Raw genomic sequence first — 23,291 nt, 5'->3', positions numbered from 1 at the left:
GAAGTTGAAGTACATCCTAATAAAATCAAGGTTTTTAATCATTGAGTGTATGAGAGAACCCTCCTCTCTGGCTTTCCAAACAGGAAGTACCAGCTGGCTCCCAGAAGCAAGAAATAAACAGCTATTCCACAGTCATTACATTAGTCAGACTAACCATTGCTAATCTTCTTGGTCATGACTTATGCTATGACTCAGTATTATTGCTGTGTTCATTTGCTGGACAAGACAAGTTTGAAAAAAAAAAAAAAAGCAGCATGTTCTTGCTCATCCTATTTTTTAATTAAATGTTTGATTGACAGATTCTCCTGAGCCACTTTCAGTGGACACTCCTGATTGCCACAGAAATGTTGATTCAGACCAACTCGGACCAATCACCATTGTCTGGCTCCAACATGGCGATGTGCGTATGGTGTCTGGAAAGTGGCGACTGAATTGGCTTCATTTCGCTGGAAGTAAGGCATTTTCTGTGGCTCATGTCACATGTGCTCAGCCCAGTGAATGGTCTTATTACAGATTTTTGACAACGTTTAAAGTTTCCAGAAAGGTCTCACGTTGTCAACAAAAACCACCACACATACATAAAAGCACATCAAAAGGACAAATACAAGTCACTGGGGTGTGAGTGGTCTATAAAAAGGGGCCCCACCGTGACAGATTGTATACAAAATGACCAACACAGCTTCATCCTTTTAGAATCTCTATTACTACAGTAGTAAAAAATAGACTTTTCTTAGAGAAGCGTACAGTGGATTTTGTTACTTTACCAAAGCTTGCAAAGGCATGTGAATGCTGCATGTCATATCAGCTAACTGTAAATAATGGTTTAACCTGTGCCTCTAAAAAGCAACAATACAACGTTAGTTGGGACACATATTTTACCTGAGAGAGCCACTCTTCATCTTCTTGTGTACCATGGTCTGATGCAAGGCTGTCTGATGACTCGTGCCGCATGATGGGGCCTGGGCTCCCTGGTGGCATTGCTTGTTGAGAAACACAACATATCATCACAAAGCTTTTATCCGTAATAAATATAAAGTATTACAATAGTAACGATAGTTGTCCATGAATTAACTTTATTTATTCGACATAATGAGTACAGTACTGGGAACGTATTAAAACAGCGACTTAAATGATTGAAGTCACTCACCTGACCAAATGTTAATTTACAGAGGCACTTAAGAATTTTGAGCTACTTCAATGGTCATCTCACAAATACACTATTTTCAATGAGCTATTTTTGTATTCCAATTTTTCCATCGCTTAAGCCTCAGTATGACAGCTATAGCACAGGGTCATGGGGATTGCTGGAACTTATTCTGGCTACTTTGGAGCAAAGGCAGGGTGCACCCTGGGCAGTACACCAGTCCCCCCCCACCCCCACCCCCACCCCACACACACATTGGTGGATCATGCTTATTCCACACAGAAGAGACCCAGGTTAAACTTCAACCAAGGGCTTCTTGTTGTGAGGTGACAGTGTTAACCACCACACCACTGTATCAAAGTCACTTACAGCAAATACTTACAGTATTTATATAACTGACTCTGTAAAAGCTAATAACTGTGAGCTACTTTTTCTGAATTGAGCTGTAACCTGAGTGTCTTTATGTGCGAGAGAGTGTATGTGTTGGTTAAAAAAGAGCAGTGACAGAGTCAAAGACAGATGGGACTTCTTACAGGCTTCAGTGAGCAGGTGTGGAAAATGGGCTGTAATGTGCCAAATCAATTGCCCACTCCATGTCTTACTTCACTGATGGGGTCAGTTCTACACAAGACTGGTAATAAACTTGTCAGGGCCAAAACTGGAGCACAGGAGGCAGCCCTCTTTCCACAAATGTGTAAGGTGTTCAAATGCCCTGGATGGATGTAGCTTGGTCTCAACACCTCTGGAGTAACTCTCACACATCCCACACATCTTTCAATTTTAAGTTATGATCATTGTTTAAACCTGTTTAGGACCAATTAGTAAGTTATAAAAAAAAGTGAGTGATCAATCAACAAAGGGGCCAAAAAAAAGTAGAAAATGGTAAAACTGCCAAAAGGGTAAATACATTATTTATACTACATTATTATAAGTACACTATATAGACACAAACATACACATATGTATAATTAAACAACACAAATATATAAATAAATATATAAATCTAAATGAAAACAAACGCTGATTTATGTGGTTGCTGTACATCAAACTTGTTGTTTTTCATTATTTGAAGGGAGTGACCCTGTTCTGACCTGCTCATATCATGTAAAAGAAAGCAAGCAGAGGCCAGAATGTGTGAGACAGAGAGAGAGAGAGAGAGAGAGCAGTTTTGCGTGTTGAAGATACAAGAACAAAGTCGGCGTTGTGTTACTTATTAAACAAAATCACAACTTGCTGATTTCCTCCCTCTCTGACTCTCTCCCTGCTCTATGACCCTTGGGGCCAATAGCTGTTCCCTAATTAATTATTGATGTTCTGAAGCATTTGGAGGACTGGTTGGATCAGGTTTCCAAGGAGTGGATGTGTATGAAGGGGGTCTTTCAAAGGCCAGAATTGCAGAACAGTTATGTTGTGGATCAGGGAAAGGGACAATCTTGCAAATGAATGTGTGTGTCAGTGTGTATGTCAGAACACAGCCTGGCATCAGCTGCTGCTGCTCTGTAGAAAATGATCTGTGTAGACACGGGGCTTTTGCCTAAGCCCCAAAAACAAAAATGCACTAAAACTGTCACTAAGAACAATTCTTAATGTGTAAAAAACGGATTTTTGGGAAAAGTGATATGTAACAGCAGCCCTGTAAAAAAGAGATATTTCTAAAACAGACTTATTACTAATGTCATAAGTCGGAAAAACATCAGGCTATTTTATGACACTTGAATTAAACTAGAATTACATTTATTTAAAAAAACAACAAGCAAATGTTTGCCTCATTGAGTCTTTTCTTCTGATTTCCTTGAACGTATTTGCATGACCACACACAAAACACAACGCAGGTCCCCTGGACGGGCAAAGAATAGAAATGTCGGTGACGCACTCTTTATCGAGTGTGGAAAGCAGGGTGTTTTGCTGCGTTGAAGGCCAGCAGCTAGAGGCTTGTTAGCCAGAGCAGTGAAGCAGGGAGTCAGAACAAGAACAAAGGCTGCCTTGGTATTGATGTAGCCCGACCTCCAGGGGACGGGGGCCAGGGGCCGGACAGGCCGATCTCAAGGGATAGATAAGCAGCCAGCGATCTGATGGATATTGAGAGCTAGAAGCATAGTGAACAGAGGACAGCTGTCTCCTCCATGTTGTCTGATCTCTCTTCCTTTATCTCTTTCTTTCATATTTTTAGAAAACTCATATTATTGTCTTGTAGTATCTTTTTTTTGAAAACATGGATGCCACACTCACTTCCTGGGTTTCCTGTCAACTGCTCCACCTGTCTGCTCTTTCCTCCTTAGAGCAGTTGCCTGGCAGATGGAGTTGGCATACTTTCAGAGCAGGATAGCTTTGTCATTTTAGATCATTCAAGATGCATTTGACTGACAGCTCTTTCAGCCAGGACTACATTTACCCTACCCTTTCTTTGCATCTCTTTGATTGCTGGGGCCAGTCATGGCGCCACGGTATCTCTTTACCAAACGCCTGATGCACCAAAGCCTTCACTCTGGCCCCTTTCTCAGAGCAATTAGATCTATTGACGAGGCAAACGTGGCTGGTCTGTCATGGGCCTCTCAGTCCCAGGAGAGCTTCCGAGCCGGCCAGCCAGTCAACCAGTCTCTACATATAGGACATTATATGGCATTTAAAGAGGGAAGGGCTGTCTACATTGTCTGCATTTCTATCGTTGAATCATCACTACATCTGAAAAAAGGCAACCAGAATTTCTAATAGTAAATTAATACTTGACTGACAATTTTTAGAAGAACTTTACTGCTAGAAAACATACCTGGACTGATAAATGTAAATTTAATGTTTTTTTTAATGTGACAAATCAGGAGGAAAAAATTAAGATAAAACAATGTCCCTTTCTTTATTCTGTTCTGTCGTTTCTGTCAGAGGTAAAGAATGGGCATCCACTCATGCCAACCCAATAGTAGAGACTGACTTTTAAAATAGCATGTCTGAATGTCATAATTCACCTTGAATCCCATTTGCCCCACACAGTCAGATCACAAAAAACATTGTCTACTCTGTTTGTGCCTTTACTGTATGATGTGTGGCTCCATATCACTTATCTGTCTAAAGATGTGCCATGCCTCGCAGTCCCGTGTACGGCTGAGTGGTGCCAGTGGCTGCTGCAGATAGACAGGTGAAGATACTGACCATGAAGTGGCGCCACCGCTGCTCTTTATCTCTTCATCCTGGAAGCTCCGGCCCTCACTCTCCTTTTCCAATTCCTCTCCTTTACAACTGCATATTTAATCAGCCTGGGTCATCCAATATAGCACCATGAGACTGGAAACCATGCGCCTGTCACTCAAAAGCTAACACCTCTTTGTCTTGCTCCAACTGTCTGGAGACATGATCATCCTGCAAAATACTGAGCTTAAGGGGAGAATGCAAACATATTTTTCTATTAAGTTCTGCATATTGTCTGATTCTTTTTGTATAACGCTGCTTACTTTGCAATGTAAATTAGATCTACATGACACAATGTGGTGTGCAAGGAGGAACTATTTCTTTTTCTGATTCTTCTCCATAACTTGATCTGTATGCTCAAGCAATAGGCACAGAGGCAAGGCTCCAAGTCATCCCATGATTGAACTGACTTTTTGTCTTGGATCACTTCTCAGCAGCACTATCCTGCCCTGAAGCAAACTGCAGAGAAAAAGCCCAGCAAGGAGAGGCATGCTGGGAAACAGGATGCTGGGAGTCTTTGGGTGCAAAGCACAGAAATATAAGGTGCCGCTCAAATAGAAACTTAGCTATTGGTGGGGGTATACAAGATGCTGACCCAAAAGCTTAATGGCAGGAGAACAAATGTGTGTGTCAGGGGGTTGAACAATTATGTTTATAACATTATGGCCTCAATGGTTTCACACTTGGTTGGTTAAAGAAGAAAGAGCCATGGCAATGTTATCTGGTTTTTGTTAATTGGATGCTAATGTTAATGCAATGATTTTTTTCTCATTATTCAGACTGTTCCATTGCCAATGCTGGCAAAGAATGGTGGAATAGGCTGATGCCCGAGCCCATCAGTCCAGCATGTTCTCATTGCTCTGACACTAGGAGAGACCATTAGCACTAATTTGAGAAAATATCCTACCAGTTAGACCTAAAGCACTGCAGACGCCAATGGACATGAGTAGAGATTAGTATAAACAGAGATACTACTTAGCCTGAAGCACTCACAAGCACTAATTACACATTTTGTATGTTTATCATTATAGAATGAGCTCAAAACGCCATCTTAGTCCACGGGGGTGGATTGATTCTGTGTGTGACCATCCATGTGCACTCTGCACTTTTGCAAAATGGCCTCTTGGACAGAAACCTAAAGCGCTTCTTGCTCTGTACTTGTTACAGAGTTAGGGGGAGTTCAAGGTGTCAGATCTGAGAGCACTATCCTCTGCAATTTCCTGCCGAAGTTGGACTCAAGGTAAAACTCAAATCTATAAAAACATGCTAACTGAAATAGCAGAAATAACAGCTTCTGGGTGTTTACTAAAATGGCTCCTTCTCAGCATGCGCCTCCAATAAGGTTGGTGACCTGCTTTCAACACAGCCAGCATGGAAAGTAAGTGGTGAATAGGGGTCGCCCCTTGCTTAATGAGGCATGTTAAACACTTTTTTTGTCATGTGAAATATAGAAAGACAAGATCCAAGAAAACAAAGATATTAATATGTATATTAGCTGCATTTATGATGCTTCCCTTTAACATAAAACCAAAAACTCTCCAAGATTTAAACGTTTTTAAAACTTCAAATGGATGAGGGTATTCATGGAAAATTCTATACTACCCACTGCATACTTTTAGAGATTTCATTTTTCAGATATTTACAATGCTGCAACAGACTGGCAACCTGTCCAGGGTGTACCCTGCCTTCGCCCACAAGTGGCCAGGATGGGCTCCGGCAGCCCCCTGACCCCGAAAGGGGAGAAACGGTTTAGAAGATGAATGAATGAAGATATTTAAGATAAATCTGTGTCTTATATTACGGTGCATTGGTTCAGCAAACCTCTTTAAAATTCTAAAAATATATTGCATATTAAAAAAAACAAAAAGGATGAGATCAAGAACACCACTGCCATCACTTGCATCTTCTTAAAGAGCAGCTGCTCTAATGTAAAGAAAGCAGTTTGAGTAAAACTACAAAAGCAAGGTAAGCTAGTGTAACACTTACCAGCAAGAAGACATTGATAATACTGGACAAGGTCTGAGGCCAGCACGAGTGGGTGGCTGGTGCTAAAGGGGGGCTGCAGCTCATTCCACTGTGGAGTCCTATCCCACAGGACAAATAATGGATAAGACTCACAAGTGTCTCCGGGACCTTCTGAAGATTAAAGGGTCCACAAAGTATTACCTGGCAAGAGTCCAGCAGGCCCTTGGAGAGGTGCTAAGCTCCATAGGTGTATCGTCACTAATCTTTGGAGCGGTGCTGATTGGCCGCGGCTCAAGGACATGTTCCACCAAATTGCCGTAGCAACTTACAATGTAAAGTGAATCGACGACCAACTGTCGAGTCTGATCTGTAGCGCAAATGAGACATAAGATGACTTTAAAATGTTATTTGCATTTAACCTAAAGTTTAAAAAGATTTCTTCAAAAAAATAAAAAACCTTTGAGCATTTATTTCTGAAGACTTCTCTGGACATTTAGCAAGGACTGAAAATGTTGAGGAATCAGTCTAACCTTTCTCTCTTTTGATGTTGGCATTGGTGATGAACCAGGAGCGAGATGAGGCAAATAAGGCAGCCACGCAGAATTCTCCTCCACTGGACTTGCTTGGGGAGATCTGAGGCGGTGGCTTAGCTTTGCTTTGGGAAAAGAAAAACACAAAACACGACAAAAACAAATGTAAACAAGTTCAGGCAAAAAACAGCACTTTGTACAAAGATTTCAGACTGAAGTGTTTAAATGTTAATATTCATCCCTCCGTTTCTAATACCCTCTTGTGCAAAAGCAAGGACACAAGGTTGTTTGAGCGTCCCCAGCTACCGTCAGGCCTCAGCCTAGATGGGTCACCTGTCCCTCACAAGGCCACAGAGAGACAAACAACCACACATTATCTCACCTAAGGGACAATCCAGAGTCACACATGAATCCATTAAGCATGTTTTAGGACAGCGGGAGGAAGCCAGAGAAAACCCACGCATGCATGGGCAGAACATGCAAACTCCTCACAGAAAGGACCCAGCTAGGGTTTGAACCACAAACTTCTGGCTGTGAGGCGCTGTGAGGCGCTGTGAGCGGTAACCACTACCCTACCAGGCAACCCCATTATGAACATTCACAACACAAATGGTTTTTGACTGTACAGCGAAATGGTTGTGCCCAAAACAAATGAGACACAAAAGAAAATCTGTTAAATCCAAGCTAACGCAAATCCAGCAGTTGATTTAACCTCAGGTTGTTGTTTTGTTCTTCAAATATTAGACGGTCATCATTAACAATCCCTTTCTGAGATCCCTCAACTTATTTTGTAAGAGCAATGGATGATAATCTGTACTCTGTAATGCTCTTAAGCACAAACTCGTCATTCATTTCCCATTTCTCAATTTAATTGACAAGGTTGCACAACACATAGAGGTTCAGATATTTATTTTAGCTTTTGTGCATGTTTTACCAACATTGGTAACCACACTTTGTCCATCTCTGATTCAGAGGAAGCAATGACCTTTTCCCTCACAAACCAAAGTAAAGATAATTGCAAAAAGGTAGGCTAAAAATAATTTGCAACAATTTTCTTCTGTAATAGAAAACAACTAATTATTTTTTTTAAGTTTTTAAGCAAAAACATAAACTTTTGCTTAAAAACTGTTAAGTCCTTCTACTTTTTATCTGCTATCAATGTAAAACTGAGCCTACCCCCCTTTTTTCATGTTAAAAATGTTTTTTAGGGACCTTCACATTGTGTTCTCTTCTCACAAGTCCTATTCAGACTCTGTTTGTCACCGTGAACAGACCTCAGAGAAGGACAGACCATGAAACACAATGGGGGGAAAGTATTCTGCAATCACCAATTCTGCAAGTTGTACCAAGTTATAACATGAGAGGGGTCTGTAATATTTCAGCCTCCGTGAAAGATAGAAGAAAGTAAAATATAAAAAAAGGAAGTAAATCACATGATATGAATTTTAAAGACATTTTCATCATAATGGTGCAGAAGATCAGTTCTTTGCACCTACAAGCCAGCGAGACTTCCAGACCTCACAGACTGTCAAACCAATGGAGTCAGTTGTTTCAGCCACTGACTTCAGGTTTCCCAGCAATTGATTCTTTAAGTATTAGTCTGTGCAAAGACTAAAAAAAACAATTCAGCCAGCTCTTTTAGACATCTTAGAAAGAAGCTCACCATACTTTTGGCTTTCTGTGTTTATAAAAAAAATAAAACGTATTCAAATCAGCGCTTGTATCCCCCACTTTCTCCACCTCTCTTCCTTTTATTCTCTTCCACCCCCCCTCCACACACACACTAAATGTAACAAATAAATAAAAAACAATAAAGTAACAAAAAGGGGTTTATACAAATTTACACAGTTATATAACCTCTTTTTGTGATAGTAAAAGACAGAACAAGTTAAAAAAATAAACGTAATAGACTTGCATGTAGATAAATGGACTACATTTAGTCAAAAACTACAATGATTATTACCTAATGGACTACACACCTACGAGCTGTCTCTCTCTGTTTTGAGTAAAAAACTGATTGGAAGTAATCTGTTTATTTAGCATGTCAGGAACTGGCTCAGGAGAGGCAGGAAGAGAGGCTTTTCAGCTGCAGCAAACTGCCCATGTGGTTACAATCAGACAGCAGTAGCAGGATCGGCTTTTATTGTCCAAACTTATGAGCAACCTGGACATCAATATGTGGTTGTAGTGGATCAGACATGAATTGGGCTCAATAATAGAAGGCCTGCATTAATATAACGCCCTGACAGCTGTGCATAAATGTAGAAGTAGGTAAGAATAAAATGTGCATAGTGGCAAGTAAAGATACTTTCAATACTGTCAGTTTTTTTATTCAAAGTACACTAACTTTAACCTTTTAGATAATTAATATTTAGGTATAGTTTACTTGATAGTTCTATCAAATATACAATAACATGAAGTAAAAAATGTTGAATGTTTTAAGTAATAGCTTTTAACTTTTATTTGAAAAATCTTTAGATCTAAAATAAACCACAACACCGTTTATGACATCCAAAACTTTTACTTCTAGCCTGTAAGAGATTTAAGTTGGTATGGATTGCTTTCCCTTGCAATGAATACAGTAAAATTAATAAAAGTAGTGATAAAAGCTGCTATTTAATTTGGAAACTTAATAGGAGCAGATTGTGGGTTTATCAGGTCAAGCAACTTACACAATACCAGGCGCTGAAAGACTTGATAAATCTGCTGTCTGTTACCCCTTTTCAGACTGTCAGCACCTTGTAAAATACTCCCTGGATAAAAGTAATTTTTATATCTTTGTTTGCCTTCTGTGAATCAGGAAAGGGGAAGTAACAAGGCCGCTCACTGGAAAGTTCTCTAAACAACTTATTTTGATTGTATTTATTGGTGCTGGGTCAAGGGGAGAGTACTGGATGACTAAAAAATCCACAGTAAGCCCCGTCTGTGAAAGGAAGATGGAAGGGAAGATAAAGCCACGCTCAGGATATTGCACTGGCTAACACTGGGTTGCCCTTGTCCTTGCCTCTAGGCTCTTCCTTGGGCCTGTTTGTCCTTCAGTGCATTTAAAACAAAGCATTCAGCAGAAAAGGCTTGCTCGTATTAAAAGAGGGATTTTCAAGATTTGTCCTTTTATGGTGAAACATCCCTGTTCTTAAATTGTTTTATCAAACAAACCCCTGGAACCTTAATACAAAACAGAAAGAATTAAAAATATACACAAAACACTGTTTACATTTTGTGAAACCCTTGCGTGATTTATAACATGCGGTAAATGGCAAAGTGTGAGAGGAAACTTATAGTTTGATCCCCATGGATTGCTACACAATGTACGATTTCTGGCACAAAGCAAAAATATTTTTTTGACTTTGACATCAGCTTAGATCAAAACGGTTTTATTGCGCATTATTAATTGGCAGTGGTTGAATAGCTCAGCTGATCTGACTCATAGGTATTCAACTTCTAGCAATGACAATCAACCAGTCCATGTGTCCCTGAGCCAGACACACATCTTCAAGGTATATGACACAATGGGTATAAATATAAGAGCATGGGGAAAAAGACGCTTACAAAAAATGTAAGGAAAAAAATTCGATAGCACCTCGATATCACCTGTTGCAAATCGGTGTTTTAAAAATAAACTGAAATGAATATACAGTGGTCCCTCATTTATCGCGGGAGTGATGTTCTAACCAGCAATAGCTGAAATCCACCTTTTCTGTTTTTGTTTACAATGAGTCTCGATGTTTTATAGCTGAAAACCCCCTGAGGACATACTTTTTTCAGACAGACATTAACATTTTTAAGCTTTTTCTCTCTTGTTGAGACTTTCAAAGTTCAAACCTTTGTAAAAAACAAACAAACAAACAAAAAAAGCCAACGGCATTGAATAAAACCAAAGATCTGCTAGCATTTGAAGATTTAAGTAGATTTGGCAAGCTGGACGCACTCCGTACAGGAGACACAGCACAAAGGAGTTCAGTTTTAAAGGGTCTACAGCCAATTATGACACAAGACTCTTTGTGCTGTATGAAAAAAAAAAAGAAAGTATGCAAATCTGCTAAAAGAAGGGTCCACTGTAATGGAATTAGTATGCATTGAACTGCAAAAAGAACACTCTAGAATGGATTTGACTTTATTGGACTTTACCCCCGACTTTACAGCAATGTTCACTATTTCACTTTACAGCCTGTTTCTATTTCTCGTTGGGGGTGGGAGATGTGAAAGAAGTGGGGGGGGGAGTGTAGGTACGGGGAGGGGGGGCCTATTTTTATTTATTGATTGATTTTGTGCTTGTTTATTTTAATTTTCTTGCTTGTTTTTATACTATTTATTTTGTTCTTTTTTATGTAAAGCACTTTGTGTTATACTATTATATGAAAAGTGCTTTATAAATAAAGTTTGATTGATAGTTTGAATGCATACATAAACCTCTTGATGATGTCACACGCAAAGTAAATCGAGGTACATCATGCAGAAAAAAAAAATCCTGAAATTCACCTGGTACATGACAACACTCACAATTTGCCAGTGACCCATCTGACTGTAGAGCATGTTAAAAACAATGTGAAACTCATTGTTTCTCCTTTACAGGAAAGTGACAAATGGTTGACCTTGGGTTAAGTAGAGTGGGAGCAATTTGTGTTTGAAGTCACTAACAAAACCTAAGCAGAGACAACCATGTGTTCACACACGTGTTTGTGAACTTAAATGCTTCCAAATGCAAGTTATGGTTCTTCCTCCTCACTATAATTTTGTGTCCTTAAACTGAAACTCTGAAGAGGCTTTATGTCCCACCAAGTTCGCCAACTGGACCCCAGATGACAGTTTGGTTTCTTATTGTATTCATCTGTATTTTAATGATATCTAGCTTTTTAACTCATTTGAATGGAAGTGTTAAGGCTTCCTCTCCTAGAACAAAAAGTTGTGGCCTTAACACCCCATTGTGTTTGAATGGAAAACATTTTTTCAAGTGAACCATTGGCACAATAAGGCGTTTGTAAAGTTCTCCAAATTATAAGATATAAAAACACCAAGATGGAAGACCAAAACAAACAGCAAATGCCATTCTTTCCCCCTTCTACCAGATTTCCTTTTGTACCATGGCCTTTTAGCATGGAGAGGAATCTATTTTCTTTCCAACTTTAATTCACTGAAAAGACTACTCTCATGTCATTTCCACTTTTAATTTAACAAATGAGGACTCTTGACTGAGCTAATAGCTTTTCCTCAAGGGCATAATTCAATCTGAGACATCAACCATCAAAGTCCCTTCACATTACCGTGTCCGGAGCTAACAGGCGGCGCCTCTAAGGGGGGGACTGGAAGGCCAGTGGCAGCTTCCATTTATTTTATAAAACCCTCCTGGTAAACAAATATTATGAGCTGGCTGTGTGGTGACCAAGAGCAGGACATATTCTGAAGCAGTGATTCTTGGCTGTGGTTAATTATTATCAGAACAGGAGACAGCGTTATAACTGTGTTCAGGAAGCACATGCCAGACAAAGAAAGACAAAGAGAGGGGGCAGTTAAGTAGAGGACGGATCAGTCGACATTGCGTTTATTATTTGATTGCTGTCCTTGACAAAATAATGCAGCCTTCAGGCTATGCTAACCATAGCCTTCTAGTACTATTAATGATCAGTGCCTCAAATAATGGAAGTTAGGGAAAATAATCCTTCCAGGCATAAGGATTTGTTCTGAAAAGTATTCACAGTTAACTTCAACCTATTCCCCCCTTCCTGCAAAAAAGAACATTTTGAAAGAAAATAATGATAATAATAATAATTATTATTATTATGATAATAATGATAATGATAATAATAATATCAATAATAATGTTAATACATTGAAAACTCAGAGAGATGTGGACAATTTCAGAAACTACAAACCTAAGTGTGGCTTTCAAGAATCTCATCGCTGAATTTTTAAACCCCAAAGAAAATTGGATTTGGCAGCTGATATTGATGATTCCAACACCAATAAGGTGTAGCTATGCAAATGATACACTCAGAAATAAACAAGAGGCCAACTTAGAAAAAAAAAGATGAAAAACAAAATGTCTCAATTAGAAAGTATGACTTACTGCCCAAAAACAAAAGATGAAACCCAAGACTTGATGAAGGCACCACATGCTATTCATTTCTAAAGTGAATGGAAGCAACAGGGAGGAGCTGCAGAGCACAGAACCGGGGAGGGAAAAGTTCACTGGACTGAGCCACTCAATCATCTCTCCATAAGTGACTCTTATTCTTTAAAAGCTTGTAAGCATCTGATTTCACAAAGGCAGCGATGACAAGAGAGTAGGCTTTTTCACATTGTAAAAAAAAAAGAAAAAGAACAATGAATAGTTTTGTATAGAAAAATGTTAATGCTCAACATATGCAGTCAGAAAAATCCTAAATTAATAGATGCATATTGTTATAATTTCTCACCAAAATTGTAATTCCTTTGATCCTTACAGATCAGATGTTTCCAATTGTTTTTCTGTTTCTGTCACTTAATAAAATCTCATGCTTTAATATCTCCATCCAACAATGCAAGCATATACATCCTTTAACATTCTGGTACTTGTCATTTTTCTCTTTTTTCTCAGTTAAAGCTTCTAGCCACAGGATGGGACTTGAGAGTTTGCAGAGACAGAAGTTGACAACACATTTAAACTTCTAAAAAGTTGCAGAGATGTCAGTATGAAGCTTATTCTAGTGTGTTATTAAAATAACTAAATGAGGAAATGAGTTACGTTTTAGACAGAACACGAGGTGAGGTCTAGAGAAGATGGACTCATTAGAAAACGAGAACATGGAACAGAGTAGAGGTGAAACTGGCCTTACTTTGTTGTTACTAAGCAGAGGCTATACAACTGCTTTAAGCCATGTTAAGATGACAAACAAAGGCATTACTATTAGACCCCCCAAGTGCTTGACTGCTTTACGAATATACCATGTGCTTCATGCATAGGAATGAAAAAGTCATAATTCTATAATGTATTCTGTAACTGTAGAGTGAATTATAACAAAGGTAAAACGTAAGAAAAAAGCAGAACTTTATATCGAAGCAACAAATTACCAGGTCTTGTACAGAAAGAAGCACTGCGTGGAAAACAAACAAACAAGTAAACTAAAAAAAATAATGAGAAACAGAACAACATAAAAACAATCCTTTTTTTTTTTTAAATGAGCGGATTAAAGTTACAGGACACTGATTTCTGTCCCAAAGAGGTTTTAATGTCTCCTGAGTTACCAGCACCAAATATTACGCACACTTTTGCTTTCTGACAATCCAGCAAAGTACACAATAATCTTCAAGTACCGGTAATAAAGTATTACAGTGACTTTGAAACAAGGAAGAGAATCATCTAATATCTACATCTCTGACATTATGACAATGAGATGTACGAAAAAAAATACTGAATAACAAAAGCGAGGCTGAGAGAAGAAACACTCCTCTTCAGGATTTTTGCCCGCTCCTGAGTTACAACTGTGCAAACTGCAGAGTGTGTTGAAAAATATACAAGGAGACAAATGAGAGGTAAAGGAGGAGGTGAGCTTTGGCGGACTGAACAGTTGCATGCTGCCAAGGGAGTAAAGAGGAGGGGAGAGGCAAAACTCACCATGGAGTTTTAAAGGCAAAACATCCCGCCCCAAAGAGGTAAGGTCTTCACAAGAGGGGTGCAGGGGAGGGTGAACAGGGTGGGGACACAAAAATAGACGGAAAAACCATTATTTAAACTAGCACACTTGACCAAGCACACTTTTCACATTACATACTCTTTGACGTGTCTGTTTAAGTGCACAACACACATAAGGCAGGAAACAGAATGTCTGCACCAAGATGGATTTGAAAACCTGCCGGACAGCTTGATGACTCATCTGCTGGGGCTGCTCTAAAATGACAATACCATATTTTATCAGATGTGACCTGCCCACAACCTTGGGATTATTTATTTCTCTTGTTTCCTAAAAAATCTTCATGTTTTTTATTACTTCTAGTGTTTTCTTCATTTACTAACAAAAATCTAGACAATTAAACACACCACACAAAAATAACAGATGGAGAACAGTTCCAATTGTTGAACTGTTGTCTCTTGCTGACTAAGAAGGAGTCGAAAGTGTTTATCCCATTTGTTTAACGACTGGAGACACTAGAAAAACTAACAGGACTTAAGCATTGTCAAGACAAGTTGTGTATGTGTGTCCCACTTCTTTTTTTAGACTAAGTTTGTGTTGATGGCAGTGCATTGTGCACTGAATGCACATGTCCATTTTGAAAGCAAGGGTGTGGGCAAATGTCTATCCACTGTGATTATATGAACAAGTATGGAGTTTGTTTGTGTATGAAGTGTATGTCCTCCACAGTGTAGTGTCTTCTTCAGGATGCACTTCTGTCTATCTGGCAGTCTGTGTGTGTTTACAAGACATTAGGAGCGGGAGTGTGTTCCTGTGTTTATTCTGCATGTCCAGAGATAGTGACAGAGCTCTGTAAATAGTTTACAGTAAATAAGCTTTTTCCCTACAGCAATAAAGGGCCAATGAGACTGAACTCTGTCCCTGTAAGCCAACCTCCTCCAGTCATGAAAAACAGAATCCCTCGCCAACCAAAGCACTCTGGAGCACTTCTTTATTTTATCGCTTTCACCGCATCCGCCCCGGCCCTCCCAACGATAGCACGCAGTATCCAATTAGTCTTGGTACACGGATATGTAGAAAAATGTTCCTCCGGGAGACGGGGAGCAACAATTTGCTATGGAATGTCTTACTTCTGGAGAGCAAGTAGACAGATGATTAAACTGGTTGGTGTAATGGAGGCCCCTGGTAAACTGCCACTGGGGGGAGAGAGGGCTTTGGTTGGCCTCTACCATCTACAGCACTGAGCCTATTAAACCAGCTGAGCAACCATTTTGGCCTTCCAGCTGGGTAAATGGAGGGACCCCAATGGGAGAGTAATGGAAGGGTGAAGGGAGAAGGACAAGGGTGCAGCAAAGGTCAAAACAGCTTTGGGTTTCTCCCTGCAATGCATGTAGGGAGCTGTGCAGCAGGAGAGCATGGAGCGTTACATAACACCATGGTTCTAAGTAACCCAGAATATCGATTCCATTTAGCATTGTAGCCAATTCTCAATTTAAATGTTGCCGTCCATTTTTCATCTGAAGTTGGATTTCCACCAGTTCACTTTTTTAGGTAAGAAAATGATTGCTGCTTCATGTGTACATCTCCAAAATACAAATAGAGACACCCCGTCCTTGGAAAGGTGCCTTGGAAAAGTTTGAACGGCAGATAAAACCAAACTGGTCACAAAAAGAGTGACACACTTTGGTGCAAAAGTCCCCAAGTCCAAGCAGCAGCAGATGGGTAAATATAGAACCATGTCAAACTAAGTGGATGCGTTATACAGACCCAGCAACAGAGGAAGAGATTTGGGAGAAGGAGGAAAGAATGAGCATAATCGACCTTCAAGGGCAACGACCCCTCTCCCAAAGAATAATTGTTCACACATTCATCTCCTAACCTATTGGCCCCAACAGCAGCTCCGCCTGGGCCATTAAAAAGGGAGGGAAGTGAGGTGATTTGTGCAAATGGTTTAGCCTTGCTGCCATGTGGTGCATTCTTAAAGCTGCTTTTTAGCTGTGGTCTCAGTGAGGCTGGAGAAGACAATGGCTCAGCACGAGGCTGCCTCTTACACCAGTATTACAGTAAGCTGACAGCACATCTGTGACAGATCACAGGCTCTCATTTGTTCTTTGGCTGTTGTCTCTCTTGTTACCCCGCCTGCACTTACTTCATCTGCATTTGCCTGAAAATGTTATCTGTGGGATTTAGTCAAGGGTGGTGTTATGTTTTGCGTCTGACAATCTCTCCATTTGGATTTTCATTTGTCTGTGTTAAAGTCAGACGGTGTGTAGATGGGATAAGTGTGCTCTGCTTTGTTGGTTTGCAAAGCCAAATGTCAGCCGGCAGACATTTTGACAAGTAAAGTCTGTGATTATACAACAGCGCTGATTGTATGGATGAGTGAAACGTCTTGAATTATTTCCCTTAACAAGAAAGAATTGGTTCATTCGATGAACACTCTCTTTGGGATTTGATGAAAATGGTTTCAGCTCTTTGCCAAATTTGGCTGACAGGAAAGAGATCAGCAACGGGACACCCCCAGCCGCGCGTGTTCCCTTTGAAGCCTAGCAGAAGTTTGGATGCGTTCCTTCACTTTCTGACCCGGGCTGGTCTGCAACGGGGTTATCAGGCGGATGCGGAGGATTTTTCCACAGTTCCTCCCCGCTTTGATGGCAGGAGAGCACAAAGACTAAATTAAGAGAGAAGGGAGTTGTGGAGGTCTTCCTTGACATTGCAAACATGACATCAGGGAGGAAAAACAGTGACATCTTTTGCACATTGGTGGTCCAGAGGATCTACCCTGGTCACACAAACTGGGGAAAGGCTTCATCCATGTGTGCATAGGTGTTGGTGTGTCACGGCACAGTGCACACACAGACAGCACGGCAGGGAATGTAGGTTAAGCAGCTGGTGTGTTCCTCCGCTGCCCTGCCAACAGGGATCTGCTCATACAGGTGTAAATACAGCTGCTGGATGCTTCGACTTCACCCCCCCACCCTTCACCAAGCAGACACAAAAGAGAAAGAGAGGGACTGGCTGCGCAGACCAACAGATGGTGCTTGGGTACTCTGGTGCAAGTCTAGCACAAAAGCATATGATATCACCTCCCACTCTAGGGGGCAAACCTGCTGCCTCACTTGCAGCGTGTGTGGCGGCGTGGTGCATTGGTGCAGCCGCGTGCAGGCAGGAGAGTGCTGCACAGCTGCATGTCCTGATGCATTAATGCTGACATGGACTGGATGAAGGGGTGAAGCTGGAGCAGACCAGCTGACAGGCCTCTGATCATTTCCCAACACAGGGAGCAGAAAGTTTATGCCAGACGCACGGCAGGTAAAGTTGTCAAGAACATGGAGTCCTAAAATTAAAACAAAGAGCTTTAATGGAAAATACGTCTCTTTCTGACTTTTGCATTTTCTGCTTTGACTAATACTTTTACACCAATATTTTCAAGTTATATTTTAATAATTGTCTTTTTTTTAATCTTTATTCGCCTTTTGGAATTTCACCTCACGCCCAAAGATGGTTTTAAATAAATAAATAATGTCCAGCTGTTTTTTTTAAACAATTCCTGATAATGAAGAACAACATACCAAATTCTATCACTGCTTTTACTGAAAAGCTTTGACGCTATCAAACAGACTGAACAGACAAACTGTCAGCGATGCTGTCATTAGATACATTGGATTCTTTTCACTCCCTGCACAGTTCATGTGCTTATTGTTCGTCATGATCACACTGGAGTTTGCAAACAAAAGCAATTTGTAGTAGGCAAATGTCTATAAAAGTTATTTTTATAGACTTTTCAGTATAAAGTAGTCTATGTGGCTGAGCTGGGAGAGGTCTCCATCTTCAGAAACCACTGAATCCCTGTTAGAGTCACGGAGATGCTGATCCTTCAAAGACCTTGGATTTAACTCCACTATGCACTGCACAATGCAAAGACTTCTATGTTTGGTAGCATGTTTACACTGTCAGAAGGGTTTGCAAGTCTGCACACCTTAAAAGTATCGTCAAGCATTTAACTGAACCCACATTTTGGAGATGTAACTCATAATTGGTTATATTTGATGATGAAGAGGTGCAAATCAAATCAAATCAAATCAAATCAAATGTATGCATTTATAACAGACTGGAAGACCAAAGCAGCAGTATTGGTATCCCATAAACATGCAAATGCTGACACCACAACAGCCCCATCTCATCAGTTTTCCATAACAAATGAACTTAAAGTTATCTTTATGATCGGGGAAAGCATCCAAATTCTTCATATGTTGACTGCAGGATCAGGACTCTGTTTTTTAATCCCCAAAGCTCCACTTATCAAATATCACAGGGGTGGGGGCATCCATTGCCGTCTGTTTGAATCATTAGCACATTTCCTATTCAAACAGGGCATGAAAATGACATTTAAATGAAAATATTAAAATCGGCCTATACTTGCAGAGCCACCTGTAGCGTATGTAAATGCACTTAGCAAAAGCCTGTAGTTGCTGATGCTCCTAAAACTACAAAATTACAATGTTTGGCAAAGATCCAGAGACAAGGAGAAGGGGAAAATACTTTTTTCTACTTTTCACAACTAAACCACATTTTGTTTTAAAATCTGGCAATTTGAATTTATTTAAACAACTGTACGGTTTTTCTTTTTTTTCAAAATTTGAAGATATATACTAAAAACGAACATCAAAAATAAGTCAACAGCGCATTGAATGAGTCTGCATGTGTGCTGTGCTTCATTACCCTATGCAAAGAAAAGTCTGAGCATCAGCAGGATGTGCAGAAGAAAATGTTTTGGCCTGCTAAGCCCTCCTGATGGCAACATAGTCTGCTGGTAAAAGTACCGGTGAGTCGATATCCAAGGAGGGAAATGTAAAAGCTCAGCATGAGAATGCAACAGTTTCTCCACCATGCTCTGACTGTCAAGTGTTCTTGGATACAAAACACAGTATGTAGAACGAGCAGGAGGAAAGAAAACTCAGTTGTAGCTTAAATACCATTGTATACATAGCCATGGTACAAATGGATAGCAGGTATGACATATTTATGATTTTATTTTAATTCATTTAACATGTTTTTGTATTTTTAATTTTGAATATAAATAAGATAATGTGTTTTTTTTCTCCATTTCATTTTGTTAGTTTACAATATGGCTTACAAACAGCATCTAAAAAGAACATGTAGTTTTTAGCAAAAGTCAGGTTTAAAAAAGTGTATTCAAAAGCAAATGAAATTCTTCATAAGCACTGCTGTGTGTTTTAGCCTGTGACCTACCCGGTGCGTTTGGTGATGGTGCCGAGGGTCATGGGCTGTTTGATCTGAGCCAGCGGCAGCACCACCGTGAGGCTGGGCAGCTGGCTGAGCCGAGGGTTCCCCATGTTGTTGTTGGTGAAGTTGTTGTAGGAATCCTGGTTACTCAGTTTAGCTGTGAAGACATGACAGACTAGTCAGTTCCAGAGCTGTCTGACTCAACATGTCAGTTGAAGACTTTTCCAAGTTGTGTTTAAAAGCCTCTATCATCCTTTTCTTAAGCCTCTGAGACTGGTATATGATCATATATTACCTTTAGCACACCAAAAGATGATTTTTTTTAAAATGAAATATTACTTATTTTTACAGCTCATTTTACTACCCAGAAGTAAGGCGACTTGATCTCTGAGGCTCCGCCTTTCGCTCCTTGTGGGTGCCGCCCATTTCATGATGTCAACCTAGTCAGCCTGGGCAGTATGTCTGCGTTTCACCCACAAAAGCAAACACCCTCCAAACCTTTGCAAAGATGGATGTGAATATTGTGTATATAAAATGAAAGCGTTGAGCAAATGAGTGCTAGCTCCACAGAGAAAGTGGTTGTGTGTGTGTTAGCCCAGAGCCAGTGCTGGCAGAGTAGACTCTTCCTGGAAGGGGCTGTTCCTATCTTTGTGATGTCATAATGTGAGAACCTGCTCGTTTTCTTGGATTGGGAGGTGCAGGTTTTTCAAAAGAAAACTCTGAGATGCTTGAATAAAGTGAAATACCGCTTTGGTTGTTTATAGTGAGGAATCAACATTATAAAACACTTCAAAGCTCAAAAAGTTTATTTTGCATGACATACAGTAGCCCCTTTACCACTACATTAAACATGACTCAGTGATAGTGACAGCTTTAATTCACAGTCATTGTTTAATGTTCTGTTACTATTGAGCTCAGTCATCTTTGAAGATGCTAATTTGCAAATATGCTCTAGATAAATCTATTGCTACTTTCTGCACAGCAGAACGGCTTCATTAAAATGCGGCACCTTTGTTTCTCTTATGAAACTATTTTCAATTTTTCTGTTAAGTTTTATTTTCCTGGAAAAGAAACACCACCCTTTCTCACTTTTTGCTGCCTCACTCATGCATCGCCCAAGCTTTCCCCAGGAATGATTGGAAGTAACCAGCTCAAGATGCTACATGACAAAGACTCTGTTTTTGCTGCCTGGCAGTCTGTTAATCAAGAGCAATCAAATGGCCCTGCACTCTGCTACAACACACATACGGCCAAACACATAAACGCACCACAAAGACAGATGATCCAGAGAAACCTATCTCAGGCCGCATACACCATAAAGCTCCAGTCAAACATAATCAGGCCATCTCAAAGGGCTCCTTAAAAGCCTAATGATCTTAACCAGCTAAATCAGTGAGAGGGAGGCCACTGGTTCACTTACTGTCTAACTTCCTGTTTTACAGCGATCATGCAACTAGCCTCCATTTTGCAGAGAACACCACAGTTTACACACATCATGCAGACCCAATCCCTGACAGGATAAGCAGGGCACAAAACTGTTCTCACTAAGATTGACTGACTTTGTTTTTAGCAAATATATTCATAAGGCACTTTAAAGTGGGTATTAGTTCTGATTGGCCTTAAATCAAATTAACTACAAACAAGTAGAATCTCTGATTGAAGGGGGGAAAAAAATAACTACGAATTTTGGGCATAATTTTAGATTTTTTTTCTCAAATAAGCTCTGAACTGGTTCTTAATTAAGGATGGACTGATGTAGTTTTTGTTTTGGCCAATACCTTTAACCGATATTTCCCCTGTAGCTGTGGACGATGGCCGATATTTAAGCATCTACTGTAACACAGAGTTTAGATTTCCTTTTCTTTTCTTTATGAGAAATACACAACTTTTCTTTTACCTTGACCTTTTTAACATACAGCAAAGGATCTCATTGAAACAAGGATCACTTTCAAACATTCATATAAATACATCTGAACACATTCAAACCATTTATTGACTATCGGACATAACTGTAAACCATAAACTCCCCATTGCCAGGGATCTATTAGGAACAACATTAATAACATTTACATTAAAACAGTCAATTACCGACTATGACTGTGAACATAAGCTTCCCAATCTGCAAGTATACATTTAAAAAATAAAGTGTTTCTGAAAACATTCAGAAAAATATCGGCAGATTTTTGAAAATATCGGACCAATACCGTAATACTTAAATTATGCAAATACCAGCCGATACCAATACTGGCACCGTTATAACCCCCGTACCCATTCTGAATCTTTTCAACATGAAAATTTCTCATCCATAAAGTGCAAAATTTCAACTCTCCATTTCTTAAATTGTGTTTTCCGGGTTCATAGACTTTCAAAGAGCTGCAGCTAATCTTCATGCTTTGTGAAGATCCTCTAAGGTTTGCTTTGGACAATGCTCGTTTTTTTCAGTCCAATCTTTGCATCAGTCAACCTTCAGAGAGGGTTTCAGGCTGGATCAGTGGTGAGCTTCTTTTATAATTTAGGTGCATATTCTTTTATAATTTTAGTGTGTTGTCTTTCATGGTTAAAAAAAAATAAGTCAGTGGCTAAACAAGCAAAGAAATAAAAAAAATCCCAGGCAGGTGATCAGCAAAAGAATGTGAACATTCACAGGCTTGACACATGGAATGCTATGTGTCCCAAATTATTTGCAAAAATCTCAACATTGTGAAATGAACTTTATGAGATAGTAACATCTTAAATTCATGTATTTCAGTATGTATCGTTTAGATTGTATCAACATTATCTTTCTAAAACCTCACGCTGACTACATTTTCAGTCAGAGAACATGAAGAAGTTGTTAACTACAATTTTAGTAACAATAATTTACGTGGTTTGCGTGTTTATTTGCTTTTTACCTTTAATAAAAGGTACAATATAATAAAGATTATAGGTGAAAAATGACACGGTTTCAATAAGTTATAGGCAATAAAACAAAACAAACAAATCTGTTTTCAATAATGCAGCAATTGCTACAACAAAAGAAGTGTATCCTGCTGGCAGCTCAAGGAAAATTCCAAGTTTAAGGGCTTTGAAAAAATGAAGCGCAAACCTTTGGGTGCACTACAATACACACTGAATGTTTTCCTTGTTCTGTTTGTTGCCTTAATAGATGAGTGACAGCCACGTAACATAAAGGAATGAAAAGGAGGGAGGGGGTCCACAGAGACAAAGAAAACAAGGCACACATCAAAGGTTACAATAAATGTGGAACAGCAGAGTGCCTTGTCATTATTGGGAAGGGGCGATCAAGAGGAGTTTGAATGTGAGCGGAGAGGGACTGCTGAGTGTTTTGGTGCAGCCTTTTAGATCATTAACGTGTAGCTCTGAGTTTCATTAGTCCTGCCAAAGCCCTGCTTTGTGGCCTTCCTCTGGCCTGTCTCTTAGACTTCTGTTGGCCAACAATGCTGCATGACTTTCATAGAGGGGAGAGGAGACCATTACCCCCAAGCTGGCCTTCATTCCAACTCTACTACTCTCTCAGACCAACCGCCAGAGGCCTGGACCGAGGCAGCTCCTGAAAGCCCTTCACATTGCTAAAGTGCTACACCCCCAGAGCCAGGGAAGCCACCTTTTGTGTTGTGG

General features: G+C 39.8%; 1 protein-coding gene across 3 annotated transcripts in view; it reads right to left on the bottom strand.

Annotated features, from left to right (window-relative positions):
• The window catches only part of bcas3 (BCAS3, microtubule associated cell migration factor), a 335,065-nt gene that overhangs the window by 227,067 nt on the left and 84,707 nt on the right, over nt 1-23,291 (bottom strand). For 2 of the 3 annotated variants that reach the window (XM_023961828.1, XM_023961830.1), the window contains exons 16-21: nt 19,680-19,830; nt 14,411-14,455; nt 6,820-6,944; nt 6,491-6,656; nt 6,311-6,408; nt 880-980 (exon numbers count right to left, since the gene is read on the bottom strand). In XM_023961828.1, the coding sequence (XP_023817596.1) occupies nt 880-980; nt 6,311-6,408; nt 6,491-6,656; nt 6,820-6,944; nt 14,411-14,455; nt 19,680-19,830 (686 nt within the window). The remainder of the gene's footprint in view (nt 1-879; nt 981-6,310; nt 6,409-6,490; nt 6,657-6,819; nt 6,945-14,410; nt 14,456-19,679; nt 19,831-23,291) is intronic. The other variant, XM_011482979.2, reaches the window with a different exon arrangement.

This window comes from Oryzias latipes, chromosome 13, assembly GCF_002234675.1.
Source record: "Oryzias latipes chromosome 13, ASM223467v1".
Classification (NCBI taxonomy): Eukaryota; Metazoa; Chordata; class Actinopteri; order Beloniformes; family Adrianichthyidae; genus Oryzias; species Oryzias latipes.
This window is presented reverse-complemented; position numbering and strand designations above follow the sequence as displayed.